We start from the raw sequence: 20152 nt of genomic DNA, 5'->3' as shown, positions 1-20152 counted from the left end.
GTGAAACATTACAATATTTTTTATTTTACCTTATTACATTATATTACTACCATTATTCCTTTAAATTCTGTTACATTATATTGAAAAAAAATATCCGCACTCACGTATACAGAATTCAATATAGTGGTACCAGAAGTTTTTCGCAATTTTCTTGGATACTAAAGCCTTCCATGAGCAACATGTAAAGGAAAAAATTGTTCAAAATCATGTCCCCAACGATATATATAAAAATTTTCAAGATGTTGGCCTATCGTCGCGGATCTAACTTTACGTAAAATAACAAACTGATTAAAACACGAAAGAAAAAATCGATGAAAAAAAGAGATGCATTGATAAAACACGATTACCTAACGATCATTCCACGCGTATTACAGCTTGTCCTTGTTCAACTTTGTCTTTTGCTCTGAAATTTATGTAAGCGTTGCAACGCACGACACCGACCTGAGAAGCTTGTATCAAGTGCACGATCCGCGTAACGAGAAACTTACAACATTACGAGCTGTTTCACAAGAAAAGGCATGGTATGCGAGAAGAACGCATTCGTAAACCGGTCGTCGATATAGATCGGTGGTGTTGTCGACCTTACGGGTTTTTTTTAACAACTGAAATAATTTACAATCAATTCACTATTTTGATTGGATTACGCATAAATGTAATTGTAAAGGTTTTGGTGAGAGCAACATGCTTTGTGAGCCTCCAATTTTAACTTTAATACTCTATTGCATTCCATTCCCAATCGGAAACTTAGTTTCAAGTGTTTTATAGTCTTTTTTCTATTTTGAACCTGTATACAGGTTGTTCAAACTGTTACTTGTTATTATTTTCCTTGAAAATGGTAGGTATAAGAAAAAAATGGAAAGGAAAAAGTTGTACAGTTTCTTATGGTCAACATGATAATGTTTATCAGTTTCTTATATTTTCCATATTTCTTGAGAAACAAGACTGACCATTGATTTTTTATATGGAATGCTACGAATTTTTTTATGTCATATGAGTCTTCGCACAAGTTACATACACTATGGCTCGAAAGTTTGTTGGCGCTAGGATTCGAATGAGTTTTTAGTTTCTTTAGTTAACCTTACGAATAATTATTGAAAATATAGGATGATTTCGGATAAGATGACTCAATCTTGTTAAAATTGATAAAATTTTTCATTTTCTTGAGTGGTAGAAGCAACGATTTATATTATTAGAAATAATCTGGAAATTGATAACAAATTTCAAAAATGTCTAATTCTTTAAGAAACATAATTTCTATTAGCATATAATAAATTTAAAAATTATTGTTTCCTGAAAGTAATACAGAACCGAAAAATAACAGTTATAGAATCGGTACTTTAGAATTTCAGTTAATAATAATTATTATTATTATATAATATCGGTTCTAAAGAACCGGTACCGAAGCCGATATAACTCTAAATCAATGCACTCAATAACGGTTATGACTCTATTTCGATTCTTCATAACTGTTTTAGTCGGAACCGATATATAACAGTTTCAAACAGTTATTTTCGGAATCTATTTAATCCCTAGTGGGCCATCTCTCCCCGGCTTACCTTACGAATCGAAAGATAACTGGTTGAGTGATTCGATATGAACTCGCACATTGTTCTTACCCCGGATCGATGATTCACCGCTCACATTTTGCCTTTCCCTTTTCAGACGATTGGCATTCCGTTGAAGGTCAACTCAAGACTACAGATCAATCTCGTGATGCACAACACTTACAATTCCCGTACTAGCATCTTCAATGGTCTCACGTTACCACTGTTCTGGACTGATCTGGTAAGTATTATTTAAAGTAAATACTTTAACCCTTTGCACTTGACAATAGTCTCTATTACAATAATTATTATTTTCTGACGAAACATCGATACTTTTTGCGACTAACATAAAGAAATATCTTGCATCCATTAACCCCCTGCACTATAATTTATTTCTTAGTGGCGATCGATAAACCTTTGTTATTAATAATTTATTTAAAAGATCAGAAAAATTCTGTACATATTCTGTGTTTATGTTTACTGTGAAGTGTAATAATTAATATCAGAAAAATAATATTTCATTTAAATTCAAAAGAGTTGGGTAATATTTATGTTTGTTAACTTCTCTTTAAAATCTTCACCACGAGTCTGACACGCTGTTCTAAGGCAAGGGATTAACCCTAGATAACTAAACTTAAATTAGTGTTACTCTATAACTAAACGTCCGACTCATACACTGCAAATTAAAGACACGCATATTTTTATATTTCTTCTGTTTACTTCAACGAAAATAGCACAACTTAAGAGATATATTATTAGATTCTAATCAGAAAATAGAAAGGCGTTTAAAATTAACGTTTTCAGTCTTTGTAGATATTAAAGGCGTGCTGCTGAATTCGGATGCGTCAAACTGACAGAGATTGGTAGACTATTTGGACAAATTTTTAGTTATCTAGGATTAAGAAATAAAAATACTTTGTTTCAATGTCTTTGTATTGATAAATTGTATGAAATTTTAATATTGAATTTGAAATTTTATAATTTGGATAGATGAAATCAAATGGCGATCGAGTGCAAGGGGTTAATACTACGATTATTAAGTACTATGATACGTTATCATGATCAATCATTTTGCTTTTGAAAACACCTCATAATGTATATAATACAACAAAAAGCATGATTACTAAAAATATGAAGAGTTTAAAATGTATTAATAAACAAAAATAACAACACAATTAAAAAACATAGGCTGCAAAAATTCCTTATGACACACGATACGAAACATGTTAAAATAATTTATATGTAATTTCTTATAAAAATTATAAGAGCACACTTTGTAAAGTCTCTTTACGATGTTTGATATATTATACAAACAAAAATATTCATTTTTTAAATAATTAGTAGAATAATATAATGTATACAAAAATCTATATTGTTTCAACAATTGTAAAATGGGAACTCTAACACCAGTTATTTTAATCGATATGGCAATTCTACATATTTATCTCTCGAATATTTTCAAGAGTGTAAAAAATACACAACTACTGATTGTCGGGAGTTATTAGATGCGATATAAAAACCATTATTCTTCAGGAATCTTCATTAACATATCGCTAAAGTCAAACATATTTCCATGTATAATCTATGTTATATTTTCCATTCCAGAAAATATGTGTAATAATTGCCTTTGAAGAATATTTTAACATTAGAACTACCGCACCCTTCTAAATGACGGATTTCAGTTTTCTTATTTCTCAATTATTGATATTTTGAAAGTGTTAAATATCCGAAATGATTCTAAAAATAGATACTTTCATGCGATTACATATATAATAAATACATGAAGAAACCGAAAAAAATCTATTGCTATAATTTTTATACAGGTTACGTATTAATCATATTAAAAATTCAACAGTTCTAGTGTTTACAATGTATATAAAATACAAAGGTTTTGTTCAAAATGCTATGCAGAAGTTGTTGTAAATTTCTGAACACAATGAAAAAACGTATAGGCAATTAAATTCAATATGTGTACTTATCTCTCGAATATCTTCAAAAGTATAAAATAAATATATTACTGTTTGTCGGAAGTTACTGGATGTGGCATTAAAACGATTACTGTCCAGAAATATTCATTAAGGTGTCACCAACGCAAATTACATTTGCATATATCGTACGTTACATGTATTACTCCATAAAGTAATACTCGTAACTTTCAGTAACATTTCAAAAGTATCTGGAGACTGCTGGATACGATATAAGAAATACAGAGTGTAAATTCAACATACTACTTATCCCTCCAATATCATCAGCAGTGTACAAAATTTTATTCATCAAGGCCAAACACGTTTCCATGTACCGAACGTTACATTTTCCACCTCAAAAAATAACAGCTTTAGAAAAATAACTGTAAAAGTGTATTAAATACGAGCATTCTATTTACGGTGTATTAATTGATGCGATGTAAAAACGGTTACTCTTTGAGCACATTCACCAGAGTGTCGGCAAGGCTAAACGCGTTTCCATATCCAGGGTGTTTTTGTAAGGATTGACACTTCATTATCTCCACTGTTGAGCGAACGGGGACTGTTGGCGAGGAGATAAGTTTTTCAATATAATGAGGGCCACAGTGTGACAGTACTCACTTTTTTGTAAGTGACGATTTTGGAGATTTTAAGGACAACTTCAATTTCTTTAATAAAATCATGTTTTTTATGTAATAATTAATGCTGCTCTATATTCTGTGTAATAAATAATTAATCCATGACTGCCGAAGGATTACTATTTTAGGGGATATTACACTTTTAATTTCGTTGAATTCTTTAGATCTTCGTAATGAGAGCTGCCATTTTTTTAATGTAATTATATAAAATGCTGCAACATTATGAAATCATATTAAAAAGTCTTAATGTGTATGCCGACAAGTTATTGTCGATAAGTTTAGAAGATAGATATATCAACTTCTAAGATATTCCAAATTGAAGACATAAGATTTGAGGAATTAAATAAAATCTTATATCTTCAATTTTGAATTCCTTAGAAATTGATATGTTTTTTAAACTAATAATTTTTCAACATACATATCAGTACAATTCTTTTTAATATGATTTCATAATGTTGCAGCATTTCACATAATTCCATAAAAAAATGAAAATAACCTTGAATTATTCAAAACCCATCCATCCTCAAAAGTTTGTTGTCACATTATTGTCCCCTTTACATAGAACAACTTTCGTTAATAAAGTTTCATCGTATTTCCAGAAATAGCGTAGATAATAAAGTATCAATCCTTATTGAAACACCCGGTATATAGTGCGTTACATTTTCCACCCTAGAAGGCAATAGCCACTTTTAAAAAGACAAGTGGAAGTGATCTCATCGATGGCAGAACGTAGGAGCTTCGTGAGCTTGTTACAAAAACCGATAGTAGCCACTGAGAGTACATCCAAGGCCGTTTCCCTATGCACCAGTGATCTTCGATGACCTTGCACACGGAGTCACTGAACTCGCCTCACGAATGATACAACTTTCCATTTAAAGAAATTGCGTCGGCCTCGTATTTTCTTTCACACTTTTCAACGAAAACGTTTCAAGTAAATACACGTTGTCCTCGCGAACGGTATAGCGATTACAGAAAGATAAATTACTTTCTCTCCGGATAATGACAGGTAGAAGCGCATGGAAACTGGTCTTGCACCTTGAAATCTCTTTCATTATGTTCATTTGCAATTTTCGCGAGGATATTCTTATTTTTTTTATTTCCTGGGAACCTTGTCGAATTAACTTTTTACAGAACTGAAAATTAAACTATACTTTATGAAGTACACCTACAAATTTTGTCAATATAAATTGCATAATAAAATTAATTCAAAACGAAATAATATTAGAAACAACAACATTTTAGTAGACGTATATTATTGAGGTAAGAAATGTATGAATAAATCAATATCTTACTCGAAAATTTCTTATCACAGACAAAATTAAATTTTTAAGAATTCAGTTAGTAGATACATTATAATCGTATCTATCTCTTGTCCATTATATTAAATTTTTGTTTTATCTTTTATATTATTTTATTATTTTTTTACAATTTTCTGTCGAAGAAAATTATTCCTCGCATACTTTGTGACACGCCAATAACTTGATTTAATCTTATAATGCTGAAATAAGTTGACTAAATATAGGAAATTATTCTCCATCGAAAATAGTAATAAAAATAATAATACAGAACATACTTATAATGAAAATATATTTTCTTTTTATTTAAATCTATTACTTTAAACTCATTAATAATTAATTATTAAAATTGTATTTTATTAATTTAACAATTTCTAGAAACGTTGTATTATATGGAAATTACCTAATATCTCTTATATTTTCTTCTATCATTATATATATTACATGTCTGTGTTCCATAAGAGTCAGTGTAGAGTTTTGACAAAAACATTAAAGGTGCTCCACCCCTGCACAAAACTAATCTATACGATAACTATATCCGCGTAAAAAGAGAAGCCTTATAAGGGGCCCTATTTTAGGGTACACGCATGAAAATGATTCAGGACTAATCGCAAACTGCAATGGTACCATATTTGTCAGTATGTAGCCCTTAAAAATAAAAATTTATGTTTTTGTATTAGTTTGTATTATTATTTTATATTGTTTGTATACGTAAATTTATACAACACAAAAAAGACGGTTACTCTAATAAAAATTAATAATGTTATTACTTTATTTTTACCATATAAAATTTTTTGATGAACAAAATAAATTTCTCCCTAATCACAACATAGGGTATCATATATTAATATTACTGATTTTTCACCAATCTGACAATAGACAGTTTCTAAATCGGTTAATAAAACAATTTTATTTATACTTTGTTTTTCAAGACAAAAAACGTGAACCATACTGATGGTTGCAATGGCTCTCCACGCTATTTAAACCATCCCATGTGAATAATATAATCAATGTTATGTGATCAAAATAACATCGAATCAATATTATTAACTTAGTAAATATATGTAAAAATAAAAAATAATCAATACGTATAACAATAATATAATAATAAAAAATAATCAATACGTAGAACAATAATATAATAATAAAAAATAATCAATACGTAGAACAATAATATAATAATAAAAAATAATCGATATGTATGTTAATAATATGAAAATAACAAAAAATCAATATTTGTTTGACAATTCTAAGAAAATGTTGATATCAATTTTGATACGTTAACATATTATTGTCTTCCATGAACATGAACTTCTATTGTTATATTGACGTATTTAATCAATCCCGAAAAAATGCTGCATATTTTTTGTAACATCAATACGTCAATATTATTTAAGTTAAACGTTTATTGTTTTGCGACTATATATTACGAAATGTATTATCTTCAAACTCTGGCGTTCAGTATTTAATAATACCTCTCATGTGACAGTATATTGACAATGAGATAGTCTAGTTACAAGTAAAATAATTTTAAATTGCAATAACAACTAATAATAACAACGATAAATGCATATAACTGTTATCAAAGTAAAAAAATCAAATTATGAACTATATTTAATCAATTTTTTATCTAAAATAGCTATCACGTACAAGAGAAATTTTCGGTACTGATTTGAGATTTCCAAAAAATACTTCACTATCAAATTGTTTGAACATTATCGATACATATGTATCATGTGAATAACTATAATTAATTATCGGTGATGTATTTTAGGTCTCTTGAAAACTAGATTTTCAGTGCTTGGATTTATAATTATAAATATCTAGTATTTCTTGCGAGAGAAACATGAGGAAGACATTAAGAAACAACGATTACTAAACCAGATGCACTATTAATTTAGAAAGCTCTTTAACATTCTTTGACAGAATACTATTATAAACAGAAACAAATAAAAACGTTAATAAATTTGATAATAAAAGATATACTTATACATTTAATCGGGATTTAAATCAACATAACTTAATATTATATTAACATTGGTTCGAACATTCGAGATATGCCCCTGTGAAACTCATTCTCGATTAATTTTAATTGATGTGTAGTTAAAAAATAGTGAAACAATATTAACACATTCGAGACCAGTAACATAGTTCTACGTCATTTGAAATTCTGTAGCTGAATACCGGCAACGTAGTCCTACGTCATTTCTAATTTTTTTAGAACAATGCCTGCAATGTAATCCTACGTCATTTTAGAATTTTTTAATAGAATCTCAACCACTTAATCCTACATCATTTCAAAATTTGTAGCTAAACATTAACAACATAGCTCTATCATATATTTCTTATACTCATACTTACTGGACAATTCTTCAAAAAAAAAAAAAAGAATTCACTGTACTAAAACCAGCGAAGACGTATGAAACAGTCCAATATAAACCATAAACCCTGATTTCGAATTCTAAAACTTTGATACACAAATGATCTACATTACTCTATACACATATACAAATTTGTTTACAGACCATACCTTCGGTGTCCGGCGAACTTGCCTTCCTTCTGAAACTGATACTTCAAGTGCTCCCGTTAGTGGAGACGGTAATAATCTGGTTGCTAATCATCACGGGAGTCACACTGGCCACATTATCGATACTAGTCCTGGTGTGGACCATTAATCAACAACAGGAACCACTTCCGGTGGAAAGAAGGGACAGCACAGACTTAAGGATACCTCTGAACTACGGCCAATACACGACGATACGTATACTGCCAGCCATCAAGAAGATCACGTCAAAGACCGATTTATTTAGTTAGCACATCGGAAACATTCGAATTGTCTACAAGCGCACACGATTGTAACGTCAATTAGAGAAATATTCTGTATACTCCTCCAATGTGCCTCAAGAGCAAATATTTGTAATATACGAACACGTTTGTTCCCGCGGGAAGAAAAGGTGCCGGTTCTCTTGGCTACTTCTAACGGACTCAGAATATGAAGGTGTAAGTTATTCTACGGAACGGTACGCATTCAGGGTTTCGTGCTAAAAATATTACCCTTTATGGATCGATATTATTCTCTCAGGACGTTCATACCGTTTACCTCAACCGTATTCAATTCTAATTAATTCTCTGAAAAGACATTACAATTGTTTGCTTCTCTCTCATTCTTTCTTTTCTTATACACAGTACTGTAAACATATTCGGTTCCTATTATCTATTTTGATGATCGGCTATGTAATTTTTTGTCATGGCATGGAATGGTGATAGGGTATTCTTAATTGCCAAATTAAGGACTTTCTTTAAAAAATGTTAATGTTGACCAGTTTCCGATGGAACAGGTCGCTCGAGGGTTAATCAGAATATAAATCATACGATGTATAGGGCGCAATTCAGTGCGCGTGCGTGGAGGGTCCTTGAAGAATTCAAACATTTTGTAATCTCAGGTTTCGGAATATAAGATTAAAACGCGATTAAACTTTTGTTTGATAAGGATTTTATGCGATCAAAAACTTTAAAGCATTCTGTTTAATGTTGTTACGGTAAATAATATAGGGAATTCCTATAATCTATATTGTCAATGTAAAACTAAACATGTGAAATGCGTAATCTACACAATCTTTCATGGAGAAGTACATGATTTATTGATAAAAAGAAAATTGTACATTTATAATTTTCTAAGTAAGCCAACCAGTAACCAGTTTTTCGACTGGATTTTATAGGTATTGCAACACCGAATTGTATTTTGTGTTCTATTTAATTTTTAGCAAGGGTATTATTATACTAGTTTTAATTATTTAGCGAGTAGAAATAATCATTTAAGTATTCCACTTGAAAAGTAGTTGTGTTTAAAACATAAACACATATATGTATGTCTATTTTATATACTATGTTACTTTTAAATATCGTTTGTACATTGGCAATATAGTAGAAAAATCTCTATATAAAATATTTTTCAAATTTGTTCGTACTCTTTCGATTTGGAATATCTATTTACAGATAAATTGATAATAAAATTTAGAAGAATTTATACATTTCAACCTAATTTGACAATTTTAATTAATTATGTTTAAAAATTGTATAATTTCTTTAAAAAAACCATGATATAATAACAATATAATAATATAATGATAGTATAATTAATTCTATAATGACATAATTATACTATATATAATTATACTATAATAATATAATTACTATTTTAAGTTTCTTGAAAAACTATTTTATTATTAAAACAATAAGAGGTTGTATACTGATTCGTTCCCTCTAAAATAATTTATATTCTAAAACTACATAAAATATTTCAATGGTTTTCATATGTCATTCTAAATATATTCAACGAAAAATGAAGTCATTAATTTTTTTTTATTTTATTGTTGTTATTATTATAACTTCTATCAATATCATTTTATTTATAGTAAAATAAAGATATATAAAATATAGTTCTAGAATTACAATTGTACAAATCTCAGAAAATATATTCATAGATTCATTTTTATAATAAAAGTTTTAAATCCAAATATGCATTATGTGTAATCTGTTATCATTCGTGAATTTTTAATCATGTTATTCTGAATTCTACAAATTACTTCTACATTTACTTCTAATTTTAAATACAATTATTCCTGCAATTTTTTTACTAAAAGTGTTTGGAAAAAATTAATCTATATAAAACAATTAATTTATTATAAGTTTTTCTTAATTATAACAAAAATATTTCTTCCATTTATTCAACTTTTATTTCATTTTTTAAAAAATATATACTTTTAAACTATTATTTTTCATTTTTTATATTTATAATTAAATTTAAATTAAATGGTGTAAAGGGTATTCTGTACATTCATTCAATGCTTTCAATGTTTATTTATTAAAGAATACTTTTATTATATACAATATATGTAAAAAATATATGTGAAGATACATATACAACTCTGAAAACAGTGAATCAAATATAAAATAAAAACTAACGAAGTGCAAATAATGCTTAGCTTTAAAAAAAAATCTATTGTTAACTACCATGAGCCATGCAAATTCACAAGTATGGAAAGAAAAATTCCATAGGAATCAGCAATAATTTGTTACATAAAAATATATATAACTAGATAACTGCAAAATGCACATTACAATTCCAAAAACAATATTATAAAAGTTCTACATATTAACTAAATATTAGCTATATACAATTTCTTAAATGCACTTATCATAAAATATAATATTATTATGCAATTTGTAATTAAGGTCATAACATTATACAATTATAAATCATTCAATTTTTTAAAAACATAATCCATTTCAGGCCTATTTTGTGCCATATGATTAGTACACCATTTCCCCAAAACCATTAAATTATTATATACCTGCTTATCTTTCTCACCTGCTTTATTATCTATTAATAAGTAAAGATCATTATCATTCCAACTGCTAATAAAGTCTTTTAAAAATTTATTTTCCAATCTGGAATCATCATATGCTAACAAGCCGGTAGATAATTCAAATAAAACTATACCATAACTATAAGTATCCACCTTTGTAGATAATTTTCGTCCATGTAAAAATTCTTCAGGAAGATATGGCCTTGTTCCATGAATTTTACTCACCTAAAATAAATATTTAAAAAATGTATAATGTTCTAACTATCTATTCTCAGAATTCAGCTTTATAAAAAGTAACCATGTTAAAATATATCTTCTCAATTTCTCTCAGTTTAACATTTCTTGCTTAAACTACCTCAAATTTATTAAAATTCATACAATATAACTCATACAATGCTAGATAAATTTAATTTAATTTAACCCCCATCCACTCCTCATTTTTGCAACTTCTTTGTGTATCAAATTGACACAATGATAAAATACAATATCAATAAAATGAGAAGATAATTATTAATTTTGCTAATTATTTTCTTGAAGTGCACATAAAACAGTGCGTTCGGCATACTGTTTTTTTATATTGCCCTTTTTGTAGCAAATATTGTCTCACCTTTTGTCACAAGTTTTGCTATTAATAATAATAAGTATATTTCATGTTTAAAAAATAAAAATCACAAAGTCTCAGGTCAATCTTTTGATAAATGACATAATAATATCATCTTTTACTAGAAAAATGTTATAATTAACGCAAGGGATGAACAAGGATTAGGTGAATTGAGCAGTATAGACTTTGCTAATTATTACAGCAACTTGAATTGAACTAATCAAGCTTATCAAGTTAATTAAATTGAAAAAATAAGATAAAGCTATTAGCCTAAGCATACCACTCACAGAATTCTATTATATAATATTACTGTTTTAGAACAAAATATAGACTTACTTTCATTGAAGCTTTCTCAGGTCCTTCTCTTGCTAAACCAAAGTCACCAATTCTTGGTTCAAAATTTTTATCAAGTAAAATATTAGCACTTTTTATATCACCATGTATCAAAGGCTTCTCACCAATTGTATGCAAATACTGTAAACCACGAGCAGTTCCTTTAGCAATTTCATGACGCTGCATCCAAGTTAACGGTTGACTTTTATGTTTCACTAACAATCTATCTTCTAAAGATCCATTTTTCATAAGCTGATATACAAGGCACGGTGCTCTACTATCCAAACTATATGCATACAGAGATAAAATATTTTCATGTGGACAAGAATTTAAAATTTTGATTTCTCGAAGCGACTGCTGAAGTTGAAGCACATAACTTTCATCTGAATCAACTCCTCTTTTTTCGATTTTCTTAATAGCTACATCTGTATTTTTCCAAGAACCTATATAATAAATGGCCAGTTTTGTAAATTAATAATTTATGAAACAATAAGCTTATTTTATTTTTCATATTACCTCTATACACGGTTCCAAAACCTCCTTTCCCTAATATATTATGTTTATTCCATTCATTTGTCGCTATAGACAATTCATCATATGACACATGCGGTAGAGTTGCCTCTGCACGTGGAAGTATCACATCGTTGTTATTTCTTCCATTTATTGGGCTACGCTGTAAAGTACCTGGTAAAGGATAAGGAGCTGCCACGGAAGCAACAAGTAAATTATTAGAATTACTTGGAGTAATTCCAATCTGTATAGCTTGCATTGGTTGGTTTAATATTTTATGAGATGCTTCCTTAGTATTTTCTTCGACAAGAATTTTAGGTACATTTGGCTCTGGTGGTTCAACTTGATTAAAATTCTTGGTATCTATTTTCAACTCTTTAGTATTTTTATTGAGTCGTCTTCCAAGTATCCTTTGAAGATTACCTTCTCCATAATAAAGTAATTTATGAAACTTTTCTTCAACAAATGGTTTTAATGGAATCATAGATTGATAATGCTGCATTCTGGATAATAAAACAAACAATTCCAATATTGTATGATTATGATGACCCCACATCGTTAATAATTCATCTGTTGGATTTTTCTCTTTTCGCAAACTTTGTATTGTCAACACATCATATTCCATCCAAATTCCTGAAAGTATTTTTTATAATATTTATAAACGAAGATAAGTATTTTAACAAATCTTATTTTTTAATAATTATACTAGAAATGAATTGTAGATAATTTATGATAATTTTTATACTTTACCAGCTAACTCTTCCCATTTGTCATTCTGATTAAGTATTTTACAAAGTTCTGACCGTTCGAAAAACGGTAATTGATAAATATACTTAATTTTATCTGTAGAACTTGACGAAGTCATACTGCATAACAGGATTGTTTATCTATAAAAATTGCAGTTGTAGTAATTATAAAAAGAATTATTATAATGACTCATATTATACAAAACAAATTTTCCTTTCGAAGTACAGCACCATCTATTCACGTCAAGAATTGCCAAGCAAAGGATTACAAAATTTACCAGTAAGGTTGGTACGATATGTATGATGCAGCAATTATTTAACAATGTGACAAAATAGAAACACTAGAATTAATAAAGTAAATCAAAATATTGTTGTAAATAAAAATGTCTACATATCAAAAAGTTTTTCTTTCATTCATATTAAAATGATTGTATATGACAAATATGTGTGCCCTCTAGGGATTAAATGCCGAATCTAAAGCAATCGCTCACACAACTTATTAAGCGAGGATTTTATAACACCGCATACGCCATTTTGAAAACTGAGTTGCACAGAAAACGTTGTATATGTTGTGGAAAAGCGGCCCTTTGCACACTTTAAAAAATACAACATTCTAATTTCAAGATATAAAGAAATCACCAATAATGGCAGAATACTTGGCATCAATTTTTGGTACAGAAAAAGATAAGTAAGTAAACATTTCGTACTAAAAGTATTAGTTTGAATTTTTCTTACTGAAGCTTCATATTATTTTGTATTTGTATTATTACAGAGTAAACTGTTCATTTTATTTCAAAATTGGTGCCTGTCGACATGGTGATAGATGCTCACGAATTCATAACAAGCCAACTTTCAGTCAGGTAAAGACATTTTTCTTAACCTTTTCATTGTTTGCCTGCTTTATAATTACTGTTAAGGTATAGTTTTCAATTACTAAATTCCTTTAGTTTACGTTCAAAATGTTTATATTTACCTTAATGTCTTCCTTAATCTTTAATTAATAAAATAAAATAATTTGTTCGTTCCAGACATGTTTATTACAGAATCTTTATGTAAATCCTCAAAATTCAGCAAAAAGTGCAGATGGGTCACATTGTGAGTATATTATAAATATTTTAATTAATTTATCAAGTATTAATGTTAAATATATCATATTTATATTCATAAATTAAGTACATTGGATCATATTATTTTTACATTTTTTTTTTTTTATTATTATGTTTACGTCGAATTAGAGATTTATGACAAAACTCAATGTAGTCACTGAGTTAAAACGTGTGACACATTAAATAAATTATTACGCTAATATAACTCATCATATATTTAAATTCACAAATATTTTGTAGTGGTCGCCAATGTATCCGATGAAGAAATGCAAGAACATTATGACAATTTTTTTGAAGATGTTTTCGTTGAGTGTGAAGATAAATATGGTGAAATAGAAGAAATGAATGTCTGTGACAATCTTGGAGATCATTTGGTTGGAAATGTTTATATTAAGTTTCGAAGAGAAGAAGATGCAGAACGAGCGGTAAATGATTTAAACAATAGATGGTTCGGTGGAAGACCAGTTTATGCTGAACTTTCACCAGTTACTGACTTCAGAGAAGCTTGTTGTCGTCAGTATGAAATGGGGTATGTATTTATTTAACACTAAACATACTGCGACCAGTCAAATGACTAGTTTTTAAATTTGATTTAAAATTCTGTATTTTCTTTGGTTCATTTAACTTTTTATGAATTTCTATATTGTCCGGTTAAACAGTTTTTCAATTTTTGGCTTTCCTTTTGTTTCTGCTTCCAATAAGAAAAATGTATCATCTAATTTGTTTATCTTTATTTTCTAACCAGTTATTTGACTGGTTACAGTAGGACTAGATATATACAAAGTATCAGTATGTTTAGTGTAAAACATGCAATCCGTACACTGATTGTTCCTGTAGTCATTGTTTATTATAACATACTTGTGGTGATAATTGTTTCAGTGAATGTACTCGTTCTGGATTCTGCAACTTCATGCACTTGAAACCTATTTCTCGAGAATTACGACGTTATCTATACAGCCGCAAAAAGGGTGGTAAGGGACGATCGAGATCACGTTCGCGGTCTCGTGGTCGTGATCGCAAGAGAAGATCACGTTCTCGTGACAGAAGATCGAGATCCAAAGATCGTCGAAAAGGTAGAGACGACAAAGGTAGAGATGGACGGTCTGGGAGGTATTAATTATAATTTCTAATTGTAATAATTCCTGATAGAAAGATCTAAATCGATCTTATTATCCTTTTGAATGTCTTGTTGAAGAAGGTGTACTTCGTTGTACATTTTAAAATTTTCATTCACTTGTTGGTTAAAAAAACATGAATAATATTAGTTTCTTCACTTTAACATTAATAAGTTGTACAAAACGCATAAAAAAGAACATCAAATGTGTACTTTTCTAAAAAAAAAAAACAAAAAAATAAATTTTGATTGCACACACAATTGAGTTTTAAATGTTATGATTAAGCTGTCAATAGTGTGAAATTATTTACCGTATGATTGTTTTAGAATTAAAAATGACGAATATCGCTTATTTCTGGATGTTACGCGTTAACATCAATGGAAAGAATTTTCCTTTACTTTCATTTAAACTTTATAAATAACTATACGACTGTATAAATTGCTATACAACTATAAGTAGATATAAATAAACGTAAAATTCTTATACTTTTTAATTAATTTTCAGTGCGTTATATATGAACATTGTGTCTGTATAAAGTTATCACAGTATAAGAGAAATTTTGCATGTGTAATAACAAAAATAAAAACAGCTGAAAAATTATATTTTCTAATTTTTCTTAAACCTAAATAAAAGAAAGTTTGTGTATACTATGATACACACCTATATCCGAACGCATGATAATTACTTCTATGAATTTCAAATCATATTTAATATCACTTTCAACAAAAATCAGTTTGTATAATATGTAATAAATTATGTTGAATGCTCACAATATTAGTGTTAATAAAAAATATTTATTGGCAGACTAATACCAGATCAAGCTTCTATTTTTTCATGAGGCATTAAAAATTCTACAGAGAATTCTCAAACTTCTTTCCACAAGCAAACATTACTAATTATATAGGCCAAGTTACATTACGTGCTACACATTGGCAAAATTCATATAAATGTTTCATACTTTATTACAAACTAAAATTGTCAATTTAATATGTTTACAACTCATAAAAATACCTTATATTTATAAAAATTATTTGGAATATACATACAAACAAATAAAAATCAAATTTTATATAATAGGAAAGAAATTTAAGATTATAGTCTCATACAAGAAATGAATCCTCAAGAAATGCTTAATGCATTTCTTTTTCAGTAAACGTATACAGCCATAGAAGATGAAGTGTATAGCTGTAAAGAAACATTTATGAAAGAGTTATACTTTACAAGATTTAAATAAGTTATCCAAATTTTTTTTATAAATAATGTTAGAATTATAGAATGTAGATCGAATTGTAGGTATGCTCTAACGTTGTAGCTGCATGTATAAAATTGTGATATGCGAATATTAATGAATAACGATGTAATGGGATGCACGCAATCACCATTTAATACAGTCGATATTATAAATCTATCTATAAACTATTGCTTCTTACTTCGAAATGACACGAATTTCTTAACAACTTTGTTAACGTCATTGCATCGATGCACATGTATACATCACAATGTTCTCGTGAATATCACGGATAAAATATATGATGTCAACGTACGTATTACGAATGAATCAGTTTCCTTCTTTGTAAGGTCGACAATATTAAACACGCATCCATCTGATCTTACAATGTTCTTCACTGCCTACTTTAATCGACAACGCTCAAAAACCTTTTAATAATTTCACAGGAATAAAGGTATCATATTTTGCGGACATTAAACTATAATATACAATAGACGCATTTATGCTTCATCTCCTTCCTTTTTTTCCAATGACTATTAACAATTACCATTATATAGTGTAAAAAGTATATTAAATGGTACAATTAAGTCCGACGGAAAAGACATATCTCGTAATTTATTCTCATCAGAATTTCTCCAAAATATACTGTATACAATATTTTACTTTAAGTATAAATATATACAGTTTTGTTATGAAAGCGCACTAGGTATCATTTAGTTACTCGGACATGAAATTGAGCAGTGCGCAACGTTCTACCATTTATATGTTTCAGAAGATGCACTACCTTCTTTAGCATAGTTTTTACTTTATTTTTTCTTTTTCTTTTTTTTTTGTGGTAGTATAGTGCTCGTGTTATCCATTTACTTTTGCGTCCAAGCACAGAGGTATAAATTGATTAATTAATTTTATCTCTTAAGATAACTAACAGCTTTTAGTAATGTCCTGTCCGCATCACTTGTATCATGAAAATATTTACACTGTTTAGGTTACTAATTAATGATTACGATATTTCATAGTAAGTTTAGTAGGATATGAGATCATTGTTTAGGGGGGCTAATCAGCATAAACAATGAACTGTTGATTATCCACATCTGCAACTTCAACTTGAACAAATTGAGGTTGTTGAAGTTGAATTTGTTGTACTTGTCTCCCGATAGCATTGCGTGACCTATAAAGTAATATTTAATTTTGTTAAATATTTCATGTTTATTAGGTATTCTAAGAGAAATATAAAAATTAAAAATTATAATATAAAATATATACTTACTTAGCTTTCGCATGTGTTAATATGTGTGACTTTAAATTCGTTGACTGTGCAAACTTTTTGCTGCATCCATCAAATGGACAAACGTAAGGTCTGTCTCCAGTATGAATTCTAACGTGAGTACGAAGATTAAAGTCAAGACTAAACCTTTTGCCGCATCCTTCGAATGTACATTGAAAAGGTTTTTCTCCTGTATGAACCAGTTGGTGCCTTTTCAACTTAGAACTTTCAACAAATGCTTTTCCACATTCTGCACATACATGTACTCTTGGTCCATGAGTATGTAAATGTTTACGCATCGCACTGTTGTCTCTAAACATTTTTGTGCATCCTTTGTGTGGACAGGCTATGGTACGTTCAACGCCATCTAAAACAGGTGGCTTACGTACTTTCAATTTGTGACCAGGCCTAGCAAATTCAGCCAACTGTTTTGGATCCGACAGGTCAAGACCTGGCATTCCATCAGAAATAGAGCTTCCGGAGTGATTGAATTTGGCATTGGATTTACCAGTCATGTATTCTGTGTAGTCTGGATCAGGCTCTGGATTTGAGCCTTCATCTGGAACATCCACCAGGTGAGGAGCTAATAGGACACTCCCTTTAACAATAACAAACAAGCAGTCCCAAACAAAAGCTACTGTATTTATTTTTGGTTACAAAGATTTTATATTTTTTACTTGTACTTGATTGTAAAGACTTTTTTATTGTGTAATAAGAGAATATTTGTTTAAAAAAAATTATTAAAAACGATAAAGAATATATTAAATATAAAAACAGGAAAAATACAAACTTAATAATATCATAATTAATATACTTTCTTATTTCTATTTTATTAGTATAATTTTTAAACAACCAAGTAATATATAACATAATATTATTTAATTTGAAAACTATCTCACATTACTTATTACCTTTAAATTTATTTTTTAAAATCTACACAGAAAAAATATTTACTATATAAATTGCTCGTAATAAACTAACAATTTCCATACATAAAATTAATTAAAAATATATGTAATTACTTATTTTAATATTATAAAGTATTGATAAAAATTTAAACAGTTAAATGTTAGAATATTTTTAAAACATTTTTTTTATTATATTACAACGATATATAAATGTATTCACCGAATACATTCTTATTTATGTAATTAGCGTAGCAATAAAAATAACCAAGTTACATGTTTCTAAAATCTCATTATGAAATTTTACAATATTGTTTGTACATTAATATTTAAATCTTACAATTGCATTATTTCGGCGAACATTCAAATTATTTTAACACTTAAATTAATTTATATAGATACTGCAAATGTTTGTACAAAAGTTATGAGTGTATAGCGTGACGTAAGAAGTCGAGACACGACTTTCATATACGAAAGAATAAATTTAATTTTTCTAAGCAATTTCCTGTATAAAACAAGAAATTAAGGATTTCATGTAATAGAAATATACAAATGTTAACATAGATATAGGAATAAGGATAAAAGTTCGAGTAACATAACGCGTTCGATAAAATAAAGATAACGCGAGCGCGAAGCTCTGCTTGTTCTACTGTAAGTGCATCTCCGCCATTATCATTCGAGAAGATAGATCCACGTAAAAGAAGCCATTTTCAAAATATGGCTGCCCCCTGGCAGCATAATGGCGTTCCCTCGATCAAAACAAACAACGCAAACTGTCAATGAAATCGTAGGTAATAAAGAATCCAAGAACAGTTCGTCGATTTCTGTGACGGTCCCATAAGAAAAGCACGGTATTGATTCGAGTCCACCGGAAGTGCGTACTAACAGTGTGCATAGAGATAGGATAGCAATTGCAAAGCCTCACGATGTGTTATCTCGATGTGTTTCATTTTTAAGTTAGCGGAAAAGGTTAGAAAAGAAACGACAAAGACTTACCGTCATCGGTACCTGAGGCCCACATCGTCACCGAAAATTCACCTTCGAGGGTCTTGATTTGCACTTGCTTCTGCTCCCACTTTCTAGCCTTCGTTTCCGAGCCCATTTCCCCAAAAATCGTATGGTCGGTTGTTCTAAATCGCGTCGTGCCGCTTTTTCTGGCCTTCTTGGGACCCTTTCTCGATGGACCAGGACTCGACTCGACATAAATATCGTTCTCTGGAACCGGGATCTGATCGTATACGCTTAGCGGATCACTGCCGACGATTTCCTCTTGTGTCTGTAGAATGATTTCTTCGCGTCCTGGCTCTGGAAGTGGTTGAAGAGCAATCATCGGTTGCCCATCCTCTCCCTCGATAGTTGTTTCCACAGTCTCACAAGGTATTTCCACCGGTATTGTTTCTATTTCAACCTCTTGGATATCTGGTTGAATCTCCACTTCGGTTATTATGTCCGAGGACGCCATATTAATCTCCGCTGACGCCATGTTACTAATCAAAATGGCTGGTCACGAATACTCGTGCGACAAGCGGGGCGG

At 29.3% G+C, this 20152-nt stretch overlaps 4 protein-coding genes across 6 annotated transcripts in view; 2 read left to right on the top strand and 2 right to left on the bottom strand.

Annotated features, from left to right (window-relative positions):
- LOC116431026 (scavenger receptor class B member 1) overlaps positions 1–9958 on the top strand; it is a 62742-nt gene extending 52784 nt beyond the window's left edge. Inside the window, exons 10-11 of the mRNA XM_076367796.1 lie at positions 1663–1785; positions 7965–9958. Coding sequence (XP_076223911.1) covers positions 1663–1785; positions 7965–8255 — 414 coding nt within the window. The 3' untranslated portion in view covers positions 8256–9958. The remainder of the gene's footprint in view (positions 1–1662; positions 1786–7964) is intronic.
- On the bottom strand, positions 441–13298 carry pll (serine/threonine-protein kinase pelle). Of its 2 annotated transcripts, XM_031985894.2 has the most exons (5): positions 13005–13298; positions 12261–12887; positions 11748–12187; positions 10964–11035; positions 441–602 (listed from the first exon to the last, which is right to left on the bottom strand). In XM_031985894.2, exons 1-5 carry the CDS (start codon positions 13117–13119, stop codon positions 456–458), a joined length of 1401 nt encoding a protein of 466 aa, XP_031841754.1. In that variant the 5' UTR covers positions 13120–13298; the 3' UTR covers positions 441–455. The 2 variants fall into 2 exon arrangements, with proteins under 2 accessions (XP_031841754.1, XP_031841753.1); XM_031985893.2 differs by lacking the exon at positions 441–602 and having other exon boundaries at positions 10305–11035.
- Positions 13299–13335: 37 nt separating this feature from the next.
- U2af38 (U2 small nuclear riboprotein auxiliary factor 38) lies at positions 13336–17376 on the top strand. Its single transcript, XM_076367798.1, has 5 exons — positions 13336–13688; positions 13773–13860; positions 14029–14095; positions 14347–14635; positions 14986–17376. The coding sequence occupies exons 1-5, from the start codon at positions 13645–13647 to the stop codon at positions 15221–15223; spliced, it is 726 nt and encodes a 241-aa protein (XP_076223913.1). The 5' UTR covers positions 13336–13644; the 3' UTR covers positions 15224–17376.
- On the bottom strand, positions 17045–20149 carry LOC116431032 (transcription factor YY2). Of its 2 annotated transcripts, none has more exons than XM_031985907.2 (3): positions 19615–20149; positions 17717–18311; positions 17045–17617 (listed from the first exon to the last, which is right to left on the bottom strand). In XM_031985907.2, the coding sequence occupies exons 1-3, from the start codon at positions 20099–20101 to the stop codon at positions 17503–17505; spliced, it is 1197 nt and encodes a 398-aa protein (XP_031841767.1). In that variant the 5' UTR covers positions 20102–20149; the 3' UTR covers positions 17045–17502. The 2 variants fall into 2 exon arrangements, with proteins under 2 accessions (XP_031841767.1, XP_031841768.1); XM_031985908.2 differs by having other exon boundaries at positions 17717–18272; positions 19615–20147.
- Between the last annotated feature and the right edge of the window lie 3 nt (positions 20150–20152).

The sequence above is a fragment of the Nomia melanderi genome, chromosome 5, assembly GCF_051020985.1.
Source record: "Nomia melanderi isolate GNS246 chromosome 5, iyNomMela1, whole genome shotgun sequence".
Classification (NCBI taxonomy): domain Eukaryota; kingdom Metazoa; phylum Arthropoda; class Insecta; order Hymenoptera; family Halictidae; genus Nomia; species Nomia melanderi.
The sequence above is the reverse complement of the archived record's forward strand: the minus strand, read 5'-3'. Positions and strand labels throughout refer to the sequence as shown.

Bases quoted from the DNA above. Each gene is read 5' to 3' on its own strand.
- pll (XM_031985893.2), bottom strand. From the start codon at position 13,119: ATGACTTCGTCAAGTTCTACAGATAAAATTAAGTATATTTATCAATTA. The intron at 12,188-12,260 runs GTAATATGAAAA...TTTATTATATAG, and splicing joins TTTTGGAACCGTGTATAGAG to GTTCTTGGAAAAATACAGAT. The intron at 11,036-11,747 runs GTAAGTCTATAT...TATTTATTTTAG, and splicing joins CTGAGAAAGCTTCAATGAAA to GTGAGTAAAATTCATGGAAC.
- U2af38 (XM_076367798.1), top strand. From the start codon at position 13,645: ATGGCAGAATACTTGGCATCAATTTTTGGTACAGAAAAAGATAA. The intron at 13,689-13,772 runs GTAAGTAAACAT...GTATTATTACAG, and splicing joins TTTGGTACAGAAAAAGATAA to AGTAAACTGTTCATTTTATT. The intron at 13,861-14,028 runs GTAAAGACATTT...TGTTCGTTCCAG, and splicing joins ACAAGCCAACTTTCAGTCAG to ACATGTTTATTACAGAATCT.
- LOC116431032 (XM_031985907.2), bottom strand. From the start codon at position 20,101: ATGGCGTCAGCGGAGATTAATATGGCGTCCTCGGACATAATAACCGAA. The intron at 18,312-19,614 runs GTAAGTCTTTGT...TTATTGTTAAAG, and splicing joins GGCCTCAGGTACCGATGACG to GGAGTGTCCTATTAGCTCCT. The intron at 17,618-17,716 runs GTAAGTATATAT...ATTACTTTATAG, and splicing joins TTAACACATGCGAAAGCTAA to GTCACGCAATGCTATCGGGA.